Below are 25,308 nucleotides of genomic sequence, written 5' to 3' on the forward strand. Positions count from 1 at the left end.
CGGTATGCTCTATCACCAACCAAATTGTTTGACCACCCGGTCAACTTGGTCAAATTTCACATTAGCAAAACATATCAGAGGAACAAATGCCCGAATAATAGGAGAAACATTTATGGTGATTAAGCGATTCACCATAGGTTGTAAATAAGGTGTCCATAGGAACTGCAACAATTTACCAAAAATAATAAATAAAAGAAATAACCAAGCTAATATGTTCATCAATGTAATGGAGAAAACTTTAGAAGGGAACCTGTTTCGGTTGTATTTTATAAAATTTCTTTTAAGACTCAACCATAGTGGTTTGGTCATGGAAGATAGAACATGTAAGTCGACACCGTCTTATGCTTAAGGGGAAAGCTAATCCAACTTGAATCTCTTCGTTAGTGACTTGTTGAATTTCTAGAGAGATACATGTCAATCTCTCCTAGGCCCAATACTGCAGAAGTAACTTGCATCCCCTGATGTTATCGTGTTGGAACTTAGTACCCGTGATCTAATGCACGATACAAACATGCCAACACTGTTGAACCCCAACTGAGGTTAGAAAAATTAAACAAGTCTCTTAACAATGGAAAATACATAAAATGAATGAGACTAGTTGGTGTATCTGACATCAACATACTACTAATTAGTATGAGGACGTGGGCACATGCATATTGTGCAATTGTGACGTGGTCGATTAAGTTGGTAATTCCCTAAATCTAGTATTCAGGCAGGTCAACTTAATTTGGTTACATGCGAATGAATTTTCGGGTGGAATATCCCCCAATAATTCTTGGCAGAGTTCTAATAGGTTCCTAGAACTAGATCTGGTGACGGGTTCAGCAAACCCAATTAAAGTGAAACATCCTCTAAGGTCAAAGTTGTTTCTCCAAGTGGCATGTGGAAGGCGTGAGTTTCAATCCTCCACCTTTCGCAAAGTGTAGTTACTAGTAGATGGTTTATCTTCATATTCTCGACCTTCAAAACATGCCCAAAACCAGCTTGATCAATTAAATTTCTGACCCTGGGGTCAACCTAATCAATATGTTTTAAAATCAAAATTGAATGTAATCTTGGTTGAAGAACTCTCTTGTTCCTTTGCCATATGTCGTTTGTAATGTGGTCGTCTTGATGACGCAAGACTGACATGTTTATTTGAAGATTGTTATTTTCAGCCATGATCAACTACATCATACAAAAATTGAAACCATTGACATAAGATCATTTCAAGTTAATAAATAAAAAAATATAAAGAAAATAGGTTGATAAATTTCACCGTACCTATGAAATTGATGGGTGAGAATCAAAATTGTCTTTTTCTCATTCTTGTAGTTGGTGATGCACGTTGAAATAGAACTGCAAATAGGGGAAGACTTGTATGTTTTGTAATCAATGGTGGAAAGGCCAAGCATATTTAAATGATTTCAATAGTTATTCTCACACAATGTATGTTATCCATCATTGAATACTAAGACCCACCAACAAATGTGATATTGCAGCCTTTTCTCCTTCTCTCACATAAACCAACCATTTCTCCCTCTCTCACCCATAGGTACCCATAGCTGCCATCTTCCATTCATCACCGAATGCTTGTTTAAGAAATAATAGACTTTAAAGATTATCTACATTGAATTCCATATTGCAATGTTCATGAATAGTTAATAACAGAGATTCCCTCCATTATTTACGTCACTCGTCCTTCAAGTGCTTATATACCGTGAGATACAGAAGAGCATGGATAGTTAAGGAAAAAGTAATTGCCATGGAGTATAACGACTTTGACAAATCTTATAATGAACTTCCCAAATGGTTACAAGTTGTCTAGTAGACTAATCCTGGTGGACAATTTTCCAATGCTCTAGTCCTCTTGTTAATGTTGATGGTCAGGATGGGACACCTGCTACATTATGGAACGTTGCTTCTAGGCATTTGGACCATACATTAAAGGGTTGAAATGTTCTAAAACTTTTTTCCAAATAGATGGAAAATTTTTAATAGGTAGATATCATGCCACCCCACTAACTATAGTTGCTCAAGATGGAAATAGAAACATATTTCCTTTGGTATTTGCAATAGTAGAAGGTGAGGAAAAGGAGACACTGATTTGGTTCTTTCAACTACTAAGAGAGCATGTAACTCCTCAACCAAATCTATGCCTCATTACTAATAGGGGCAAGGGAACTTTGTCAACCTTATGCTTAGAAGAAGTTGACTGGGAATCAGAGAATCTTCACTTAGCGTACTGAATACGTCATCTGGCTTTCAACTTCAACAACAGGTTCAAAAATGCAGATCTAAAGAAAGATTTCCTTATCTTGGGTACTACATTTTCCTAACCCATATATTCCATACCCATTCAATTTTTCTTTCCAACTAAATATTCTTTCATTTAATATGTGATTTCTTTTTCACAGCTTACAAAGTCAAATAAGTTATTGTCCAAGCAAAACTTTCAACAATAAGGTCCCAATTCCCGTAAGTAGTAGCTTGGATAGATAAAATTCCCTTACATAAGTGGTCTCAAGCTTCTGATGGGGGACAGAGGTTTATGAGGCTCCTCAGTCGCGATACTCGTCGGAAAGCCTATCGAATCGGTGTTCTACCGATTGAAACTCGCAGAAGGCGAGGGAAAACGCAGTGGAAGGCTCAGATATGGAGATTACGCACAGATCTCTCTGGTTTCTCACTAGTTTGGTAAACACTAAGAGGTAAGAACCTAATCTGGGGTTTAGGGTGAGCTGATGAATGGGGGAGTGATCTCAATCGAATGTATCATTCATCAAAGCTGAGCTTTACAATGAAATGGCTTGCCCTTTATAGAAGAGAGGCAACCGGAAAACAAAAGGAAGAAGGGGATGCCGTCTAACAGAGTTTCCTAACGGGAAAGATAGGGTCGAAAAGCATATACAAAGATCCTAACAGTGCTAACATGTTGGCACACATGTGAAACGAGAAAGAAGACATCCCTAACAGAGAAAAGGTGGAAAATGTGATGGATACCCTAGTGGCTGATAAGGTTTGCGTGATAGAAGCATGAAGGTGTGAACCCTTAGCAGAGAAGCAAAACAGAGTAGGGTTCGCGTGATGGTGATGGCATGAGATGAGAAAAGCCAGCTGCCTCTTGAGAAGAAATGATTGGACGCGTGAGGTGAGAAACCCTAGCACCGCTTTCACGATCGAGAAGAGTTTGTCTACGCATAGACAACACTTGATTGGGCTACTGTATGATGAGTCTCCACCCAACAAATGGAGAAGACAATGTGCTGAATGCCACTTTGCAGAAGTGTGAATTGTGCAAACGAAAATTGGACTACTCGAGGCCCAATCAGGAGGGGTGAAGAATTCAGGTATGTGCGGAAGACATGGAGAAGAATTGGGCCGCAGGCCCAATGCGAGCACTTCTATAATTGGCAGCTTGGAAAATTGCTGAATTTAGCAAAAACAAACATAATTAGAACACATTTATTTAATTAAAAATAAAAGAAAATTAAAAAGAATGGGCTTAGCCAATGGCCCAAGCTATGAGGCTTAGTGAGGTCACATCATCCCCTCCCTCTTGAAGAGGATTTGTCCTCAAATCAAGAGGGTTGTCAAAGGCACACAACAACCAAATTTATGGTTCCACCAGGATCAAAAACAAACCTGCAATAGTCATCAAATAAAATTATAATGAAATCATAATGACCATGCAATATAATTGCTTGGGAAATGTGTGAAAATGGGCTTTTAAAGATTGAAAAAGATGTTATCCAACCCACTTCACAATGTCTTACACTTTGACTTAGAAGAATGTTGAAATGAGTTATGAAGTCAAAGTGTGTTTTCACACAAAATTTTGAAGAGGATGAAATAAGGAAATGAGATGGAGAACAAAATGTTAGAGAGGGAAACAAAACAAAAGATTTAATGAAAAAGTGAGAAGAGTTTAAACATGGGAAAACTCCCTTTGGAAATTGGGATTTAATGGAAGGAATTGGTGAAGAATGGAACACCAAATCCCTTACCATGAGTTCCCTCTTTTCATTTGAAATGCGCCTTAACTCACTCTCTTGTCTTATTTTTTCTCGTGCTGCAAATTCTTTGCTCTCATTCTCTTCTTTGGCTTTTCCAAGATTCTCCTATTTAGCCTTTTCTTCTTCATCTCTTTTATTCTTCTCTTTTATCTCTTTTTCCTCTTGTTCTCTTTTAGCATAAAGCTTTTCAAGCTCTTCTTTGTCTCTCTTCTTTTCATACTCTCGAAGCTTTTCAAGCTTTGCTTGCTCTCTCTTATGTTTGTCTCTTTCTCTTTTTTCACTCAAAAGCAAGTCTAAATTGTGCTTAAAATCTTTTTCTAGTCTAGAAAAAACTTTGAAAGATTTTGGATGAATTCATCAAGGGGAATGAAATGTTTCCACATGCATGTTTTTAATTCATAAAATGTATTAATGCATGATTCTCTCCCCTTTTGCACTCTATACTGCCTCGCTTGCCACCAATCAAATGCACGACCTACAAACCAAGAAATAACATGCCTAAGAATGTCTATTTGACTATATTTACTAAACAAAGGTTGCACCAATTTCTTTGTATCCCACATCTAAATGATATTGGTCCTATATCTTCCCCAAAGGATGGAATGTTACTATGAATGGTATAATGCAACTCATTATTATTATGCTTACCTAAATGCACACTATTATGCCTACCTACATGCATACGGTTAGAAAAAGGAAAACTCATTTTCAAACAGTTTTGGAAAACACTTTTACCAAAAAAATTTTCCCAAAAAAAAGTTTAAGAATTCCTAAAGAGAAAATGGAGTGAAAATAGTCTTGAAATACTCATAGGAAAGGGAGGTGAGTCTCTTGGACAAGCTTAGAAACCAAGTCTTTCCTAGCCAGAGATTTCTAAACAACTTTCACAAAAAATTCTCAATAAAATTATAGAGAAAACAGATTGTGTGAAAAACAATTTTGCAAGGTGTGTGGACAAAATAAAACCTACAGACCAAAAGAAGGTCAACTAGGTGTTAAACACATAACACCTAGATATCACGGTGACCTAACACATAAATGACAAACACACAAATCACACAAAACTTAGACATTGAAAGCATAAAAACATAAAACATAAAGACTAAAAACATAAACTAGATGAAAAACCTAAGTGAAGATACAAGTGGCCTTTGGAACCCCTTGAACCTCACATTAAACATGTTAAAACTATTACAAGCCTTGCTAAGAATGGGATTGATCTAAAGCATTTTCCCAACTAAGCCAAATGAAATAAAAGAAACAGAAAACTAAAAAAAATACACCCAAAATCCGTGATACAAAACAAAAAGCACAATAAAAGAACATGAACTATGCCAAGCTATGTCCCTCTCGGTCCAGCCTCCAAAGTGTATCTCTCAAGTGTTTGCACTCCTCCTTTTAAGGTCCCAACTCACTCCTTTTTTCCTCTTGGTGGCCACTCAATTTGTTTTTCCTCACCATAGCTGCACCTTTTAGAAAGGTTATCACCTACAAGGCTGCCAAAAATAGTGAGATGCAAAGAATCCAAAACAAAACCAAGTGCAAATCAAACTGCTGCGTGAGAGTACAAATCAGAAACACAATAAAAGCTCAAATTGAGGCAAGGACAACATCAAGTGATGGATCTAATAGACAACCTCAAAGGATAGCCAAGAAAGACAAGTAAGAAAACAAGCTCACAAAGAAAGAAGGTACACAAAAAGGAACCTAAGGAATATGTATCTAGAATATGATCACACAACTAAAAAAAATGAAGAAGACACAAAGTAAGTTGAATCCAAAGCAGTGCATATGTATCACAAATTGAAACTGGAATACAAGTAAAGATGAAGTGATGAACTGCTGTAGCAATTTGCATTTTCCAGATAGGCGTGTTATATCGTGGCACTGAATTTTCTTTTCTTTTCACTGATGTTCTTTTCAACTTTCAAAGATCAAGCATACTCTTTAGTTTAGGCCACAGTTCACAACAATTTTCATGTTTCCAATGTCAATTAATAGATGCGCATGAAGAATGAACAAAAGATTCAACTTAAAAAAAAATTGAGAATGACATAGGAAAAAAATGAGACTCTCGGTCAGTGCAGAATCATGAACAACAATGTGCAACAGAATGTGATTGAATTAGAAGCAGTCAATAGAAGACAATGTTCAACATCAAATGAATAGCCAAAAAGAATGCAAGATAACACTATGACTTATGACTGCACTGAAAAGGCAAAAAGGACGAATGTGAATGAATGTAGTAAACTGAATGAGGTAATGAAGGTCAGCATAGTTGAATCTAGATACATTCATACAAGCACAAGTAACGCATAGCTCATGCTACCAAAGAACAACACTCGACCAAAAACTGTTGTCAAAACAAAGGAACACAAACAACACTGGATGAAAATAGAAACAACTAATGTTGATGCAAGGAAACAAAAATGGCCAAAATAACTACACCATGAAGCACAATGTCAAACACTACTCAGTAAGGGAAAGAGTATTAGACAGTGTAATAACATAACTGATGTAGCAAAGTTTCACACGAAGTAGGTGGCCAAACAGAAACTGCAGAATATGAGTATCATATCACAACTGATGCACAAAAATTGAATCTTTGGAAATCAATGGATGTATACAATCTGAGATAATGATACTACAAGAGTTCAAGACAGTCAACAAATCAAGCATGAATCAATGTTGGACAGAAAATTGAAAACTAGTATTGGTGGCTTAAGGATAAAGACACGACCAGCAATAGCACCACAAATTGATTGAAGTCCATAATCAAAGTACACAATGGTAGCAACATAATCCAGTAGGATTTAACGCATACTGAACTCATAGATTTAGCACAATTGAGATTAGGAAGCAGAATCAGTTTACTACACAAGATATGACTTATTCGAGAAAAATAAACTACTCAAGAACAAGGTGCGAACATGACCAAAACCTCAAAAGCAATCTGAACAAAGCCAGATATACTATAAGAGCTGAATATTGGTTTGGTCAGCAACAATCATTGGCCAACAACTTCAATTTCTAGAGCAGTAACAGAAGCAAACAGAACACGAAATGCAATTGGAATAGGAAAACAGGAAAACTAGCACAAATAAAACAAGAACAATATCAATATACACTGCAGAACAATTGCTAATGATCTCATAGTAAAGTGATGAGTGCGTATTTTTGCCCTCATTTAATGTTTAATTCTGGGTATTTAATTGAATTTGTGTGCTTAAAGATTGATTTAATTGAGATTTCCTATTATTGGGATTATTGAGCATGAGATACAAAAACATGTTAAAAATAGCTTTTTAGTTGCATAAATGTTCTTTGGATATTTTCAAGTGTGTTAGTGCAGCTGCAGCTAAGTTGAGCTCATGGAGGTGTGAAAATAAATTGATTAAAGCTTCATGACACCTTAAAGATAAATCCAAGAATAAGAAATTATCAAAAGTACAAAAATCCAAGCCAAGCAGTGCATGAAGACGACAAGAAAAGCTTGAAAAAGAGAAGAAGTTTGGCGAAACCAAGAAGAGAGGAAAGAAAAATTGGACCTTGCGGTTTTCTTTATCTTTATGATAGAAGATAATTTGGGAAAATATATCTTTAGATATTTTATTTGATATTTTTAAATAATTATCTTATTTAATTATATCATAAAATATTAAAAGATTATAACTACCAAATCTTTTTAAATATGACAAGATCTTCTTGAATCATTTTAGTTCCACAACAAACAAATATATCTTGAAGGTATTGGATTATTTAGAAGATAATTTAAGGAGATTACAAAGGGTTGATTTGGAAAATTAATACAAATACTAATTGGTGATAATTTATCATATATCTTTAATTAATTAATTAATTAAATTATATTAGATATTGATATTATCAACAAATTATATTTGTCAAATAGTCTATATCTCTCCAAATATTTTTAAATATTTATCTTTATCTTTATTTTAAAAGATATTTGAGAGATTTTAGCAACAAAAAAGCCCAGTCCAATTCCTATATAAAGAGACCAAGGGAGAAGCAGAAAAACAAGCTCAGCACTTCGGAATTTAGAAACCCTTAGGGGGGCCTAATTTCTTTCTTCTCTCTATTCTTCTCTCTTTATTTTGCATTCATGGAGTTTTAAATTTCTTGGGTTGATTCCATTGTAATTTCATTATGGATTTTGAGGTTAGAATGAAATAATTTCTTTGTTCTTTTTATTATTGTTGAGGTTTAACTTCATCTATGTCTTTTATCTTTGAATAACGTAAAAAGTAATGATTTTAAATCTACACACATGCCAATCATATGAGTTAAAGGGTTTTTAAATTCAATTGAGACTTTACTTTGATTTTATTTAGAAACTTTCATGTGATTGAATGAGTTTTTACCAATAATTGAGACTTTACTTTGATTAAAGGTATTTACTCGAACGAAAATTAATCGAGACTTTACTTTGATTAATTAAGCTTTTTATTTGGTGAGAAGATAAAAGAATAGACATGATTAGACATAGTAAATTTGATTGAGACTGTATTTTTCTTTACTATTGTTTCTATCTTATTTTATCTTTTTATCTTAATCCTCCCATAATTTTATTATTTTATTTGACTAACCGTTTTGTATAGATTTTATAAGAACTAACTTGTTAAAAATCAATTCCGTGTTCGTTGGGAGACGACTTAGGGTTGACTTAACTCATACTAATATTTTGGCTACTTTCTTAACAATATTGAAGTTGTTATAGATAAGTAGTATTAATTTGATCGCTTGACGACAGCGTTATCACAAAGTCAGAACTGAACATACCACAGAAACTAATTATTAAAACAGAACAGATACTGAACAAATACAAAATAGTGAACAAGAACACATTTTAGGCAAAACTGCTATGGAATTTAGTGACATATAAAGCAACTAAACATTACCGAAGACAAAACACAAGATTATAAAATGTTAAAGCTAAGTAAGAAACAAAATTAAACCTAATTGACATGCATTTGAACGGCAGATTCATAGATCTATGACAGTGCATCACGGTATTGATTCAGAAAATTAGATCAACGAATTTTAAATCAATTTCAGCAAGGAAAAACACAACATCACCGATTAAAACTCAGAAAATCAACTCAATCATAGTATGAGCAAGACAGAAACAAACATATAAGAAGAAAAATAGAGATAAGAAAGAATAACACTTATCTCAGCGCAGTCCAAGAACGAGTGGCTTTGAATACCACTTGATGAGGCTCCTTCGTCGCGGTACTCGCCGGAAAGCCTCTCGAATCGGTGTTCTACCGATTGAAACTCGCAGAAGGCGAGGGAAAATGCAGCAGAAGACTCGGATATGGAGATTACGCACAGATCTCTCTGGTTTCTCACTGGTTTGGTAAACCCTAAGAGGTAAGAACCTAATCTAGGGTTTAGGGTGAGCTGATGAATGGGGGAGTGATCTCAACCGAATGTATGATTCATCAAAGCTGAGCTTTACAACGAAATGGCTTGCCCTTTATCGAAGAGAGGCAACCGAAAAACAAAAGGAAGAAGGGGATGCCGTCTAAGAGTGTTTCCTAACGACAAAGAAAGGGTCGAAAAGCTTATACAAAGATCCTAATGGTGCTAACATGTTGGCACGCATGAGAAACGAGAAAGAAGACATCCCTAACAAAGAAAAGGTTGAAAACGTGATGGATACCCTAGTGGTTGTTAAGGTTTGTGTGACAGAAGCATGAAGGTGTGAACCCTTAGCACAGAAGGAAAACAGGGTAGGGTTCGCGTGATGGTGATGGCATGAGATGAGAAAAGCCAACTTCCTCTTGAAAAGAAAGGATTGGACGCATGAGGCGAGAAACCCTAGCACCACTTACACGTTGGAGAAGAGTTTGTCTACGCGTGGACAACACTTGATTGGGCTGCTGTATGATGAGTCTCGCCCCAACAAATGTAGAAGACAATGTGCTGAATGCCATTTTGCAGAAGCGTGAATTGTGCGAACGGAAATTGGACTACTCGAGGCCCAATCATGAGGGGTGAAGAATTTAGGTAGGTGCGGAAGGTAACATCCCTAAGGAATATTACTTTTAAGTAATTATAAATGAATAAATACAATAAATAAAAACACGATAATATTAATAAAACCTCATTTATAATCGCTTATTCCCAAAAACGCGTGAATTTAAAAACTTTAACTATAACATAATTCAAAATTTTGCAATTGTTTATTACAATTCCACCAACGTTCAACATGATTAAAATTACATCAAAAGTCTAAACTATGTAAATTCTTTCAAAAGCCCCAAGTAGCCCCTGCTCTCCGCCTCTAAGCATCTCTTGGCTCACCTGTCAAATCATCTGCTCCCAGATATCAAGTTATCCGATCATCGCCACACACACACAAATAGGGTGAGCTACGCACAAATATATAAATACAAAAAGCATAAAAAGAATATGTCATCCATCCCAAAGAAGTTAACCTCACTAAAGTATTTCATTATTTTCAAATTACCCATCCCTGATCTCATAGTCCTTCATGAGTCATATGCATGTACTAGGTCTTGGGATTTCACTGTGCTCCCACGAAACTAACCCATTCATGGTCCAACCCTACGAGTCTATCCTGCTCATAGTCCTACCCTACAGACTCCTCGTCTGTAGTAAACCATCCAAGGCTCCCTCGCTCGGACCATGGCACGCATGCAATCACCATACTATGGACTCCTCGCCCAATAGCAACTGACGGGAACATAACAGTTCCTTGCCCATCGTGCGTCCGACGCATGTAATCACCATACTAAAGACTCCTCGCCACTTAGCAGCCGATGGGAACTACACAGTTCCATGCCCATCATGCGTCCAACCATCAAGCACATCCCTGACCCCTATTGGACTTAGTCCTTCAAGCCCAAACACCACAAACACAAGCATATAATTCCTATTCTTTAGGAAATAACCAGCAAATAGTACCAACAACACATATAAACATTACTCCTCGCCATTCTCGCTTAAGCTATGCCAGTTCGCCCAAGCTATTATGTCGGTCTCGCTTAGGCTACATTGCCTCGCCTAAGCGAGTATACAACAATGAATGTACCACTTCATCTCGGTTAGCCGAGCTCTTCTCGCCTGAGCGAGACCTTAGGTCACTCAACACACAAAGCTCCTCGCCTGGATGAAGATTCCACAAAAAAAACCCAAGTCTAATTGCGACCTCGCTTAGGCGAGCCAGTCTCGCTTAAGCGAGTGTACCTATCGCTCAACACTCCAAAACTTCTCGCCTAGGTGAGAAGTTACGCTCAAAACGTCCAGGTTTCCCCGCGACCTCACCTAAGCGAGCCATTCTCGGATAAGCGAGACTAGGTGTCGCTCAACACTGAATCAGGTCGCTTGAGCAAGCAGCGCGAACCAAAACCAGAAACGAGGTTCTGCAACTCTCGCTTAGACGAGATAGACTCGCTTGGGTGAGACTTGCAGAGTCCTCTCTCTGTTCACGCACTCAATTAACCCAAAACCAATGCCAAACATCACTCTATCACTTCTAACACAAATTGATGGCAAGCAACATCAGAATCATGCTTCCTATTCATATGGACTACCAAAATTCGAGTATAAAATCAACAATGACACCATCCATATCAAACCCTCACCCTAATCATATAATGCACCACGTGGTTATGCACACAAACTCAAACCAATCAAACTCTCAATCACTGCACATAATACACACGAATTTCATGCCAAATAGAAATCAATTGAGAAGCCATGACACAGAACCATACACATATTATGTAATTCACACGCACAAAAGACAACTCCCCTAACCTAGAAACTTGATTAAAATTGAGAAGAATGACAATTCCTTGGTTCACCCAGGCTTTGCTTCACCTCTCTCCCAATTCAACCCTTGCACACCCAAAACTCTCACCTCTCACTGACTACCCCTTCTACTAGGTTTACCCCACCTTTTCACATTCACTCCAAGCTAAAGTTGGCAAAAATAAAGGTAAATTCTTGTCTACCAAGGTTTGAACCCGTGACCTTCCATTCATAAAGCCAAATCACAACCATTATGTCAAATTCAAATTCTGTGATAACCATTATAATCTTATGACTATAATATCACTCACTAGTCACAATTATATTACCCAAAACAAAACAAGAATAATTCAAACAACACACAAATAACATACATAGGACTCGAACCCAAGTCCTTTCACACAATTAAGTACTCTCAACCATTTAAGCTAGTACTTTTCCATGTCACACAATTAACCTTTAATGCCATAAAGGCTCTTTCTACCCGCCTTTATTAATTAATTAATTAATTTTCACGGGTCTTATATTTCCCCCACCTTTAAAAGTTTTCATCCTCGAAAATAGGACTTACCAGCAAATAGGTGAGGATAAGACTTCCTCATGAGATCCTCCATCTCCCAAGTCATCTCCTGGGTTGCCTCATCCCAAAGGACCTTCACAGTTCGGATCTCCTTCCCTGATTTGTTTGACTTGAGAATCCAGAATTCTCACTAGTCCAACTCCAATAGTCAAATCCTCGTGCACTTGGATATCATCCTGCTCCATAACATGTGTAGGATCTGCAATGTACTTCCTCAATTGTGATACATGAAAGACATTGTGTAGGTTTGCCAAATGAGGTGGCAAAGAAATTTCATATGCTGCTAGTCCAATCCTCCTCATGATCTGATACGGCCCAATGAATCGAGGAGTCAACTTCCTCGACCTTAAAGCTCTCCCAATTCCTGCCGTCAGGGTAACCATGAGGAATACGTGATCACCAGCCTCAAACTCAAGCGGCCTCCTCCTCGTACCTGCATAAGATTTATGCCTACTCTGACTTGCCCGCATCCGATCCTGTATCACCTTTTCAGTCATCGGTTACAAAAATTCTGGTCCAAGAACCACTGCGTCACAATCATGCTGCCAACACAATGGTGTCCTGCATCTTCTACCATACAAAGCCTCGTATGGTGCCATTCGTATGCTGGAATGATTGCTATTATTATAAGTAAACTCCACCAAGGGCAGTATATCACTCCAAGTCCCTAGGTGGTCCAACACACAAGTCCTTAGCAAGTCCTTCAATGACTGTATAGTTCTCTCAAACTAATCGTTGGTTTGAGAGTGATAAGTTGAACTCATCCTTAGTTGAGTGCCCAATGCTTTTTGTAGCGACTGCCAGAATCTCGATGTGAATCTTGGATCTCGATCTGACACAATACTTGCTGGTACTCCATGCAACTTGAAAACCTCTCTGACATACAATTCTGCCAGATTGCCTAAAGACATCTTCTGATTAATTGGTAGAAAGTGCACACACTTCGTCAATCGGTCTACTATTACCTAGATCGAGTCATGCCCTGATAGAGGTCGTACCCCACCAAATTAAAATAGTTAAATGCAGTATTAGAAAGTTGAACCAAGTCGTCTCCCAATGACCAATATTTCAGTCCAAAACTTCAATTTCTAGATGAAGACTACAATATAACACATGGGGGTTTAGCAGATTCAGTATGCTAATTAACAGATTAAATTAAATGCAACAGTTATTAAAAATGTATTGACATCCTTAATTCAAACACAGTTTCACTTACCATAGGCCACCAAATTAACACCTTTGTCTTCTCTCAATCCACTAGATAATAATCCACTAAGCGAAAATTACAATCCAACTTCATTTTGCAAAAGCGATGCACACATCCTTAAATTCGTGACAGCCAAGCCACATACATTAAGCATGAACATAACTTAAGCCAAACATATACAATTACTCTATAAATTAAGCACACACAGATTCATCATATACATTCCCGGAATTCAGAACAAAGAGACATGGTAGATTTCACAAAATAAGCACAACCTCATAGCTTTATTGCATTTTTCATCAAGGAGTCAATACACGAACTTAGGTAGACATGGAAATGGGCCAATTAAACACTTCAAATCTTAATGCAACAAAACAGAACATCAAAAACCCTAACCTACGAATTGCTAAACGCAAATCAAGAGCAAAAGAGAGATTTTAAAGCTTCAATGGAATGAAAAACGCTATTGTGATATATAAATCCGAAAACCCCATCAATGGATGTTGTTCCAAGTCAATAAAATCCACAAAATGGGTTGTCCAATCAACCAAATGCATTCAAAACGTAAATCTCACATTGGGTGCAGTCAAATGTGCATAGAAATGGCAAAAACTAGTGTAAAAACATAAAAAATGAGTGGAGCACCTCCATGGACACCACAAAAACTTGAGAGCATGAAAAAGGAGGTTGGAGAGAAAGATCTATGCGGCGGGTGCATGGTAAATGACCTAATTCGCGTGGTCCAATCATCCTTGCCACTAGTATTTACAAAATTTGCCACTATTGGGCCTCAAATGTTGGCCCATTCACTCAAATGACGTGGAAATGACGTGGAAATGATGTGGCAATGATGTGGCAAGTCTCTTCAACTAAATATTAATGTCCAAGCTCTAAAATTGCTTCAACCAAATACCTAAAAATAATTAAAAATGAAAATTAGGCCAAATAATATGAAATTAACCCAAATTCTGAACAATGGCCCAATAAAGCCAAATAGATGAAAACACACTAAAGATAAAAAATTAAGCATTGAACAACTATCAAATGGGTACACAAAGGCTAGTGGAATGGAGGAAAATAATGACTCATCAAAATCGACCACACTTACCCTTTTGCAGTCCTGGGCAAAATTAAAAAGTAAAGCAAAGCAAGGACATCACAGTCATAACAAGAGAGAAAAAAAGAGACACAAGAAAAACAGACTCGAAACAGACAAGTGGAGACACATCCAACATAGAAGGATTCAAAGCTGCAAGGTATCCATGAACATCATTCAAGAAATTCAAAACATGTCAAGTACTCAGTTCAGCTCAAAGAGAGAATTGAAAGCAACATAACATAAAAAAAAATATGCACTGTATCACTCAAATCTCTAGGCTACTGTTTACTCTCAAAGCACCCCTGAAAAACAAACATCAAACAGACTTCGCAAGCCTCTAGAATCAACAACCAAACCAAAACACATGTTGGTTAAGATCAGAAGGGCTTTTGAAGGTTGTAATAGGGTTGAGGACAAGGTATGGAACATATGGATAAGTAGCTAAGCAACAAAGGAAAAAGAGGAGCAATGGGGAATAAGTCACAATCAAGCATGAAAGTAATCCCAAACACCAACACTTCCAAATTCGGTTCTCACACAATGCTCAAATCCAAACTCCTTTTATTTCTTTTGTTTTGTTTTGTTTTGTTTTGTTTTTGTTTTCTCTCTTCTCTTTTTTTTCTATACAAAGAACATGCAGAGAAACAATAATTTTGAAATCCCACCTGGGTATACAAATGAGCAATTCCAAGAACTAATAACAAGTGCGCGCACAACCACACTTGTTGTGCGCGACCACACTTAATTGAGCACCCATTCCCAAAACAATTCCAAAGCTCCAAAATTTCCTAACGTAGGAAGAATCATGGTTTTTCAGGCTAAGGGCATGTAATGAGCTATAAATCAATGAAAAAGGGTAAGGGGTTATTAAAGGAAATAGTTCAAGGTAGGCTCATCTGGCTATAGGCTCACAGAACAAAATTGCCTAAATCATATCCAAACATGCATGTTAATCAGAAAAGCATCAGAAAGAGTCAAGCCAAGTTCACTGTGCAAGCATTCAAGAGGCATATATCACACATCAAAGAATAGAGAGTGGCTCAACTCTCACATAGGGTAAAAAAATTGAAAAGCAATTTGACATGCAAGGAGAAATTAAAGAAATCAGTCCACAGAATAACCAACAACTCATTCTCCAAAAGTGAAATGAGTGTCCCAAACAGAAAACAAAAACATGACATAAATTAACACAAATTAACAAAAAGGAAACAACAACAGACAGACTTGGACAAGTGCAATAAAAGTAAGGAAGGAGAAAGAAAACTCCCTGAATCATGGTGAATTTAATTGAGACAGTACTTTGATTGAATTTACTATGGATAATCTAAAAATTCTCACTTTTAATTGAAATTGTACTTTGATTAAAAGTAAGAATGCCAACAAATGAATTGAGACCATACATTGATTGATTTGTAAATCAACAACAATAATTAATTTAACAATAATCTCTAGATAACCGATCAAGAATCCTATTTTGAAAAAGCAATGGAATTGACCTATTTACTATTACTGTGTTTACAATCTTTTATTTGCATATCATTCATTCTTTGCATATCAAAACCCCATATGTTTATAGTTACTAGTTTTAATTGCATTTTTTATAAGAATCAAATATTTGAGATCAATTTTGTATTCGTTGTGAGACGACTCATGGTTATCTTAACATTAACTAGTTTGTCACTACTAACTTGGCAATACTGAAGACGTTAAAGTTAAGTAGTGGTAATTTGATCGCCTAACGACAACGATATCAAATTTGGCACCATTGCCGGGGAAAGACTTGGTATTTAAGTTGTCCACTGTGACACACCTCTATTTCCTCAGAGTAGATTTCTTTATTGAAATCTTTATCCAAAACAAGAATCAGAAGAAAAAAAAATAGAGGAACACTTTCAGGTGGACTGTGTAGTGCATGACACGGGCCAACCCGGGTCAATTCTATCAACTTGATCCAGAACTTGAAAGGAACTTGCGTAAATCACACAGGAGACTTGAACTCAGGTGTTCTACTAAAGGAGCACCATCATCATCTGAACCTACCACTGAAAGTGTACTGCTAGAATCACCTCCGGTGATTAACATATCTTCCGATCCATCACCAGAACCAAAAATTCAAGAAGATAGAATGGAAGAAAGAACAATAAGAGAGTTGGCTTCACCAAATGCAACAATTACACAAAACATGTGCATCCAATATCCGGATGGAGAATGTGAGCTTAAGTCTGGGTTAATCCATCTTCTACCTAAATTCCATGGATTAGCAGGAGGAGACCCATACCATCACTTGAAGGAATTTCATGTTGTTTGTTCATCCATGAGACCTACAATAGTGATAGAGGAACATGTTAAGCTTAAGGCTTTTCCATTTTCGTTGCAAGATGCCGCTAAGAATTGGTTATACTACCTTCCACCAGGATCCATTAATACTTGGGAGACTCTGAAAATATTATTTCTGGAAAAGTTTTTTCCAGCATCTTGAGTTGTTGCTATTCGCGAAGATATTTATGGGATAAGGCAACAAGAAAGAGAAAATCTTCACGAGTATTGGAAAAGATTCAAAAAGTTATGTGCTTCCTGTCCTCATCACCAAATAAACAAGCATCTCCTCATTCAGTACTTTTATGAGGGATTGAGTATCATTGATAGACAAATGATAAATGCTGCAAGTGGAGGGGCATTGGTGGAAAAAATGCCAACACATGCAAGACAATTGATTGAGAACATGGCGTCGAATCATCAACAATTTACCACAACGAGTAATTCTATAACTCTATTGAAGGGAACCCATGGAGTAGAAGCTTCATATGTTAGAGATCACAAGAAAATAGAAGGGAAGTTGGATGACTTAGCGGCCATGGTAAGGACCTTGGCAGACTTACAGAAAAAGCCTATCCTTTCTACCTTATGTGGAATTTGTGCTTCTACTAATCATCCTACCAAGGCTTGTTTTATGTTAAAATAGACACGGACGTTAGACAGTGAACAACCTCAAGCATATGTTGCAAACATCTATGGCAATAATAGACCACCTCGGCAGCAATATAATCATGATTTGTCCTCCAACAAGTATAACCCAGATTGGAAGGAACATCCCAGCCAAAAATGGGGAAATCAACAGTCTCAACACCAACAAGCCTATATTCCACCTCAATAGAGGCAACAACCACAACTAGCTGCAACCTCTGGTGACTCACATGGAAATAATGATGAAAATGATGGCTGACATGATGAAAGGACAAATCAATGAGTTGAAACAGACAATGGAAGCAACTAATCAAAATTTGCAGAACCAGATTGGACAAATGGCAAATGAGTTGAACCAGATGAAGTCTCAACAAGGCTCGGGCAGTTTGCCTGCACAAACTGTAATGAACCCACAAAATGTAAGTGTTATTACTTTAAGATCGGGTAAGCAAATACAAGGCCTTGGGGATGCCCAAGAAGATGAAGATAAGGAGAATGACGTTGTACTTGATAATGAAAGTGGATGATCAAATGAAGCAACACAAGCAACATCTCAAACACCTGAATCTAGTGATAACTCCAGGTTAGTATCCCCTAATACTTCCTCTGAAAATTCTTCACCTTATTCTCCTTTTCCTCCCTATCCAAACCGTTTGAAACCAAAAACTAAAAAGATGGAAGAGTTAGACAAAGAAATCTTGAATACTTTCAAGAAAGTGGAGATAAACATCCCTTTGTTGGATGTTGTAAGACAAATTCCTAAATACGCCAAGTTTCTCAAAGAATTATGTACACATAAAAGGCGTATTATGGACAAAGAGGTAGTGAACATGGGAAGAAACGTGTAAGGATCCAGGTATGTTTTCCGTTCCCTGCATTATAGGAAGTACTAAGTTTGACAATGCTATGTTAGATTTAGGAGCTTCCATTAATGTAATGCCTTTATCAGTTTTTACTTCACTTCATCTTGGACCTCTTAAGTCTATTGGTGTGGTCATTCAATTGGCCAACCATAGCACATCTAACCTTGCAGGTGTGCTAGAAGATGTGCTTGTCTGTGTGGACAAGTTAATTTTTCCTCCAGATTTCTACATCTTGGACATGAAGGATAATGAAGGAATGAGTTCAACCACAATTATCTTGGGAAGACCATTCATGATGACAGCACGTACCAAGATAGACGTTCATGCAGGATCCTTGACTATGGAGATAGGAGATGAAAAGGTGTCGTTCAATGTGCTAGAAGCCATGAAGTACCCGACCGAAGACCATTCTTTGTTTTATATTGATTTATTGAGTAATGTAGTGAACAATTTTGCTTTAGGATTGATGAGTCATTATTTTCCTTCATTCCACTAGCCCTTGTGTACAAAATTTGACAGTTGTTCAGTACTTAATTATTCATCTTTAGTGTGTTTTCATCTGTTGGGCTTTATTAGAACATTGTTCCGAATTTGGGTTAATTTCGCATTCTTTGGCCTAATTTTCATTTTTAATTATTTTTAGGTATTTGGGTGAAGCAAATTTTGGAGCTTGGACATTAATATTCAGTTGAAGAGAGTCGCCACATCATTGCCACGTCATTTCCACATCATCTGAGTGAATGGGCCAACATTAGAGGCCCAGGAGTGGCATTTTTGTAATTCTGAATGGTAGAGTGGCAATTTTGTAAATATGAGTGGCAGAGGTGAAGTGACCACGAGTTTTAGGTCATTCAACATGCAGCAGCCGCTCTTCTCTCTTCTCCACTCTCTCAAACCTCCATTTTTGTTGTTTTTAAGCTTTGGAAGGTGACCTATGGTGGCACAAGCTAATTTTTCACGTTTTCCATTCGTTTTTCACGTTTTATGAGTCTTGGATAGCACATTGAACTTGTATTAACGTTTTCTACTGTTTGGGTAACATTTATATTAAAGTATTCTCATTTTTGGTTGCTGTTTTCGTTGTTGCCCATTTCTTTCCTTGCTCATTTTCGATTCCTGCACCAATTTAGGTTTTCTGGCTCAATTTGCACTCATTTGGATGGTTGAATCAAAATTTATGGTTGATTCTTTGCAGATAATGGATTGAAACCTTGAGATTAATGGTTTGTTCGGTGGAGTTATGTTAATCTCTAAATTATGAATTTGCGTTTGGTTTTAAATCAAGAAACCATTTTGTTTTTGCTTAAATTGCAGAGTGGAATCATTGTGTGTTCATGCCTAGTGAACTGTAGCAGGTTCATGGTTGTGTGCTTTGCTTAATTGCACTTGAGTTTGGGTTAATTTGCGCTTAGCAGTTAATTCGGGTTCCATGAGAGTTAATATAACCATTTTGAGTTGTAATCCGTGATTGGTGGATGTTCATTTGAAGCAAAGAATCAACGTTGTTTTTACATTGATTTTAGACGTCTGAATTTAAGTTTTCAATTGTGTGTTGCATCCGTAAATCTTGCCCAATCCCTCCCTATGTTGTATTGTTGTGTTCATCTAGAAATTGAAGCTTTGAATGAAAATATTGGTCGTTGGGAGACGACTTGGTTCACTTTCATATATTGCATTTATTCTGTTTTAATTTGGTGGGGTACGACCTCTATCAAGGATTTTTAGATGTTTTATCTGGTTTTTCTTCTTCTTCAGATTTTTCTTTTTCGAATATTTTGGGCTTGATTTTGGATGAAAAAGAAAACTATAAAACATGTGATATTAAGGACGCAATGTCACTATATGATACCTCTGTGGGGTCCGAGTGTGATGCTGAGGTGGCTGAAATTACCTTAGGTAGTAAAATGTTGCCATCTGTGGAATAGTCACCCACTTTGGAGTTAAAACCTTTACACTAGTGCATTTTAGAGCTTTTACAGCGCTGTATATGCCTCGGTTCATGCGGACCCGCTACATAAAAGCATGCGGTGGCAGTTTTGTAATTAAATTCAACTTTTATGCCTCGGTTGTCATAATAACCGAGGCATATGGCAAAAAAAAAATTTGACTCAACGCGTTGACCACTAATTTAATTTATTTATTTTTTTCACTGATGCAATATGCCTCGGTTCTCTCTTAACCGAGGCAGTAGAGACACGTAATTATTTTGACCACTGCGTTGACCCCTAATTTGAATTTTTTATTTTTTTTACTGAAGGAATATGCCTCGGTTCTGTAATAACCGAGGCAATAGTGTAATATATGCCTCGGTTCATCGCCTACCCGAGGTAGTAAGTGTTAATATGCCTCAGTTTCGAATAACCGAGGCAGTATCCCTTCGTAGGGTTAAAAAACCCCAATTCCTTCATTGTGCAGCGACATCTTCTCTGATTTCTCTGCGAGCTTCACCATCTCCGGCCAGCCTTCACCTTCGTCGCCGCTGTTGCCGACCCCCACCGTCGCTCCTGTGAGGTCCGTCCCCGCAGCTCCCTTTCCGATCTCTTCAACCACGACGACCTACGAAAATCCCGTTCGCGCAAACACGCCTCCGATGGCCACGGACATGACGACGCGATCGGCGTTGCAGAGGGCGAGGGCGAGGGCCAGCGTGGACACCACTTTGACTCTCTCTGAAGTGATGAACTCTGCGAAACTTGAGCTAAAGTGAGCGTCGTTGGAGGAAACACGAAGACGGGGAAGGGAACGGAGTGTGTGTGAAACTTCGACGAGAAGGGTTTGGCGGCGGAAGCAATGGCGGAGGCCAGCGCAGCCATGGCCGCGGACGGTGGAAGGTTTCAGTGTGTAACAGGAGGTTCTTCCGGTGCCGCTGCGTGTTTTTTTTTTTGAATTTCTGATGCTCATTAGGCCTCGGTTCTGCGAGAACCGAGGCAGTAAAAATTAAATATGCCTTGGGTTGTAATCGAGGCATAAAATACTAGTTTTTTACCTCGGTCGTATATGCAGCGGTTGCGGACCCGAAGCCAAAAGCTGGAAGTAACCGCTGTCATTTCTCTTCCCTGCACTAGTGTTACCATCTCATTTGAAATATGGTTATCTTGAGAGGGATGGGAAACTCCCTATTATTATATATGCCTTGCTTATTGATAAACAAGAACAAAAGTTGTTGCAGGTTATCAAAGATCACCAGAGAGCAATAGGCTGGACTTTGGCAGATATTCCTGGTATTAGTCCTTCTTTCTGCATGCATAGAATACTCTTGGAGGAGGATGCTAAGCCAGTAAGGCAACCTCAGAGGAGACTAAATCCTCAGCTGATGGAGGTTATAAAGAAGGAAGTCACCAAGTTGCTACAAGCAAGTATTATATATCCTATATCTAACAGCACTTGGGTGAGTCCTGCACATGTGGTCCCCAAGAAATCGGGGATCAGCGTGGTCAAGAATGAGAAGAACGAGTTGATTCCTACTCATATTCAGAATAACTGGAAAGTCTGTATTGATTATAGAAGATTAAACTAAGCCACCAAGAAGGACCACTTTCCTTTACCATGCATGGACCAGATGTTAGACTGATTGGCAGGTAAGTCTAATTACTATTTTCTTGATGGATTCTCTGGGTATTTTCAGATTTGTATTGCCCTCGAGGATCAACATAAGACTACCTTTACTTGTCCATTCAGTACATATGCTTATAGGAAGATGCCATTTGACCTTTACAATGCTCTTGGAACATCTCAAGGATGTATAATGAGTATTTTTACAGATTTGTTGGAGCATTGTATTGAGGTTTTTATGGATGATTTTAGTGGATATGGTTCAACTTTTGATCATTGCTTGTCTAATCTTGCTAGAGTCTTAGAGAGATGTGAAAAAACTAACCTTGTTTAAAATTTTGAAAAATGTCATTTTATGGTGGAATAAGGTGTAGTTTTAGGTCACGTTCTTTCCAAGAATAGTATATCTATAGATCCTGCTAAAATTGATATTATTTCACAATTGCCTTACCCCTCTTTTGTGAAAGAGGTTCGATCTTTTCTTGGACATGCAGGATTTTACAGGAGGTTTATAAGGACTTCAGCAAGATAGCCAACCCTCTCTCCAACTTGCTGCAAAAGGGTGTACCATTTGACTTTGGAGAGAGGTGCAAAGATGATTTTGATTCTTTGAAAAAGGCGCTCACCACCACTCCTATCATCCAGCCACCTGACTGGACATTACCATTCAAGTTGATGTGTGATGCATCTAACTTTGCAGTAGGAGCGATGCTTGCACAAAGAGATGGGAAGCTACCACATGTGATATATTATGCTTCCAGAACATTGGACATAGCGTAGGCTAACTACACCACAACTGAGAAGGAATTATTGGCTGTTGTGTTTGCCTTGGACAAATTCAGACCGTATATACTAGGTTCCAAGGTAATTGTTTACACTGATCATGCAGTATTAAAATTCCTTCTGAAGAAAGGATATTTGAAGCGAAGGTTGATTAGATGGATGCTATTGCTCCAAGAGTTTGACATTGAGATTTGAGACAGAAGTGGGGCACATAACTTAGTAGCTAACCATTTTAGTAGGATTAAAAATGGAAAAGATAACATTCCCAAGTATGAAAGAACCAAGCTAAAAAGTGAGGCAAAGTACTATATCTGGGAAGACCTAATCTTATGGCGCATTGGTAGTGACCAAGTCATAAGAAGGTATGTTCCAGATATCGAGATACCTTATGTGCTTAAGTTTTGTCATTCGTCTCCTTTTGGTGGACATTATGGCAGACAAAGAATAGGTAGGAAAGTGTTGAATTGTGGATTATATTGGCCTACTATATTTAAAGATGCACAGAGGATGTATGAAAATTGTGAGCAGTGTCAAAGGGTAGCAAGATCCATTACAAGAAGGGATGAAATGCCTTAGCAACCCATGCTATATTATGAAGTATTTGATATTTGGGATATTGATTTTATGGATCCTTTTCCTCCTTCTTTTGGGTTTACTTATATTTTCCTTGTTGTAGACTTTGTCTCCAAATGGATGGAAGCTATAGCTACAAAGACTAATGATTCTCGAGTTGTCATGACTTTTATCAGGTCTAACATTTTCTGTACGTTTGGGATACTACGAGCCATCATCAGTGACCAGGGGACTCATTTTTGTAATAAGGTGCTTGAGAACATGTTGAAGAAATATGGGGTGCCACATCGCATTGCTACACCATATCACCCCTAAACTAATGGGCAAGTAGATATCTCTCAGAGGGATATTAAAAAGATATTAGAGAAAGTAGTGAAGCCTAGTCAAAAGGATTGGGCCACAAGATTGGATGATGCACTTTGGGCACACAGGACAGCCTATAAAGCATCTATAGGTATGTCACCTTTTAGGGTGGTTTTTGGAAAGGCTTGTTATCTACTTGTGGAGATTGAACATCGGGCCTATTGGGTCGTGAAAGTCTGCAACATGGATTTATAAGAAACAGGGAAAAAGCAAAAACTTCAGTTGCAAGAACTAGAGGAGATTTGGCTTGTAGCCTATGAAAACTCAAAGTTCTACAAAGAGAAAACTAAGAAGTTCCATGACCAAAAGCTTGTGGCTAGAAAGGATTTCAAGGTAGGCCAGAAGGTATTACTATACAAATCCAAGCTTGGTCACATGAGTGGTAAGTTGCGTTCCACTTGGGAATGACCATTCATTGTTACAGAAGTCTTCCCTTATGGAGCAGTGGAGATCAAGGAAGAATCCTCAAAAAGAACTTTTAAATTTAATTGGCATCGTCTACGGATATTTAATGAAAATCAAGATATGCTGAATAAGACGATGGATGGGATGAACTTGACTTTTCCTACATACCTTCTGCCTTGAGGAGGTAAGTACACTTCATACTTTTTCTTTAAATTATATATTGAATACATTGAGGACAATTGATGGAGCTTGGTGGATACATGAAGCTCCAAGTGCAGCGCAAATGATGGAGGAAGCATGGAAGAGTGGAAGGCAAGTTTGTAGGCTCTTGCTTGCAATGGATAGGTGAAAGAATGAATAATTTAGAGGTGGTTCTAGCCTAGGAAGGGGGCTAGAGGTAAAGAGAGTAAGCTCTCTAAACGATGACTCTCAAGTGGCAATAGTGAGGAGTGTTCTGAACTCAGTGTCTATTGCACAAAAAATTCAAGAGTAGAAATGTACAAATGGTATACTTTTGGCTTTTATATGTGAGCCTAAAAGCAAGACTAATTCTTGGCCCTTAGATCAAGCTTGGAGGAGAAGCTTTAATCATCACCCTTGGATGGTGGCTCGGAGAAGGAGGCATCTTCCTAGCCTTTTGATGAAGACTTGGAAAAGAAGACACTCTCTTAGCCGTTGGATGAAGGAGGCGCATGGGTCGAGTGTGGACTTGGCTCCATGGGATGCCTGATCCATGAGGAAGTCATGGCCTAATGGAGACTCTTAGTGGGCTAACCCATTTGTACATGTAACACCTATTTTTATGTCTTACACCATCTATTCTACTAGGCTTTGATGCACTTCTTCAAGTCTTATTGATTTCTTTGGTCCATGAAAATAATGTGACAAGCCCATTAGATTTGTGTCCATCTATTGGGAGGCCCATTTGAATCTTCTTCATCATACTTCTTGTTATTGGGCCTTTTAATGGGCTTGGGCTTGGGCTTGAAGGCGCAATTGGGCTTGGTGGGGTCACATCATCCCCTCCCCTTTGAAGAGGATTCACCCTCAAATCCTGGTGGTCATCCTCATCATCCATAGTACCTGTAAAAGGAACTAAGTCGGTAATGTTAAAAGTTAGA

General features: G+C 37.9%; 1 protein-coding gene across 1 annotated transcript; it reads right to left on the reverse strand.

The window, feature by feature from the left end:
* Positions 1-12,437: 12,437 nt before the first annotated feature.
* Positions 12,438-12,875, reverse strand: LOC146887025 (uncharacterized). Its single transcript, XM_085671985.1, has one exon. It carries the CDS (start codon positions 12,873-12,875, stop codon positions 12,438-12,440), a length of 438 nt encoding a protein of 145 aa, XP_085528111.1.
* Positions 12,876-25,308: the final 12,433 nt, after the last annotated feature.

The sequence above is a fragment of the Vigna unguiculata genome, chromosome 4, assembly GCF_037176805.1.
Source record: "Vigna unguiculata cultivar grain cowpea cultivar isolate G323 ecotype 2 chromosome 4, ASM3717680v1, whole genome shotgun sequence".
Taxonomy (NCBI): Eukaryota; Viridiplantae; Streptophyta; class Magnoliopsida; order Fabales; family Fabaceae; genus Vigna; species Vigna unguiculata.

Coding starts and splice junctions, on each gene's coding strand:
- LOC146887025 (XM_085671985.1), bottom strand. CDS start 12,875: ATGACTGAAAAGGTGATACAGGATCGGATGCGGGCAAGTCAGAGTAGG.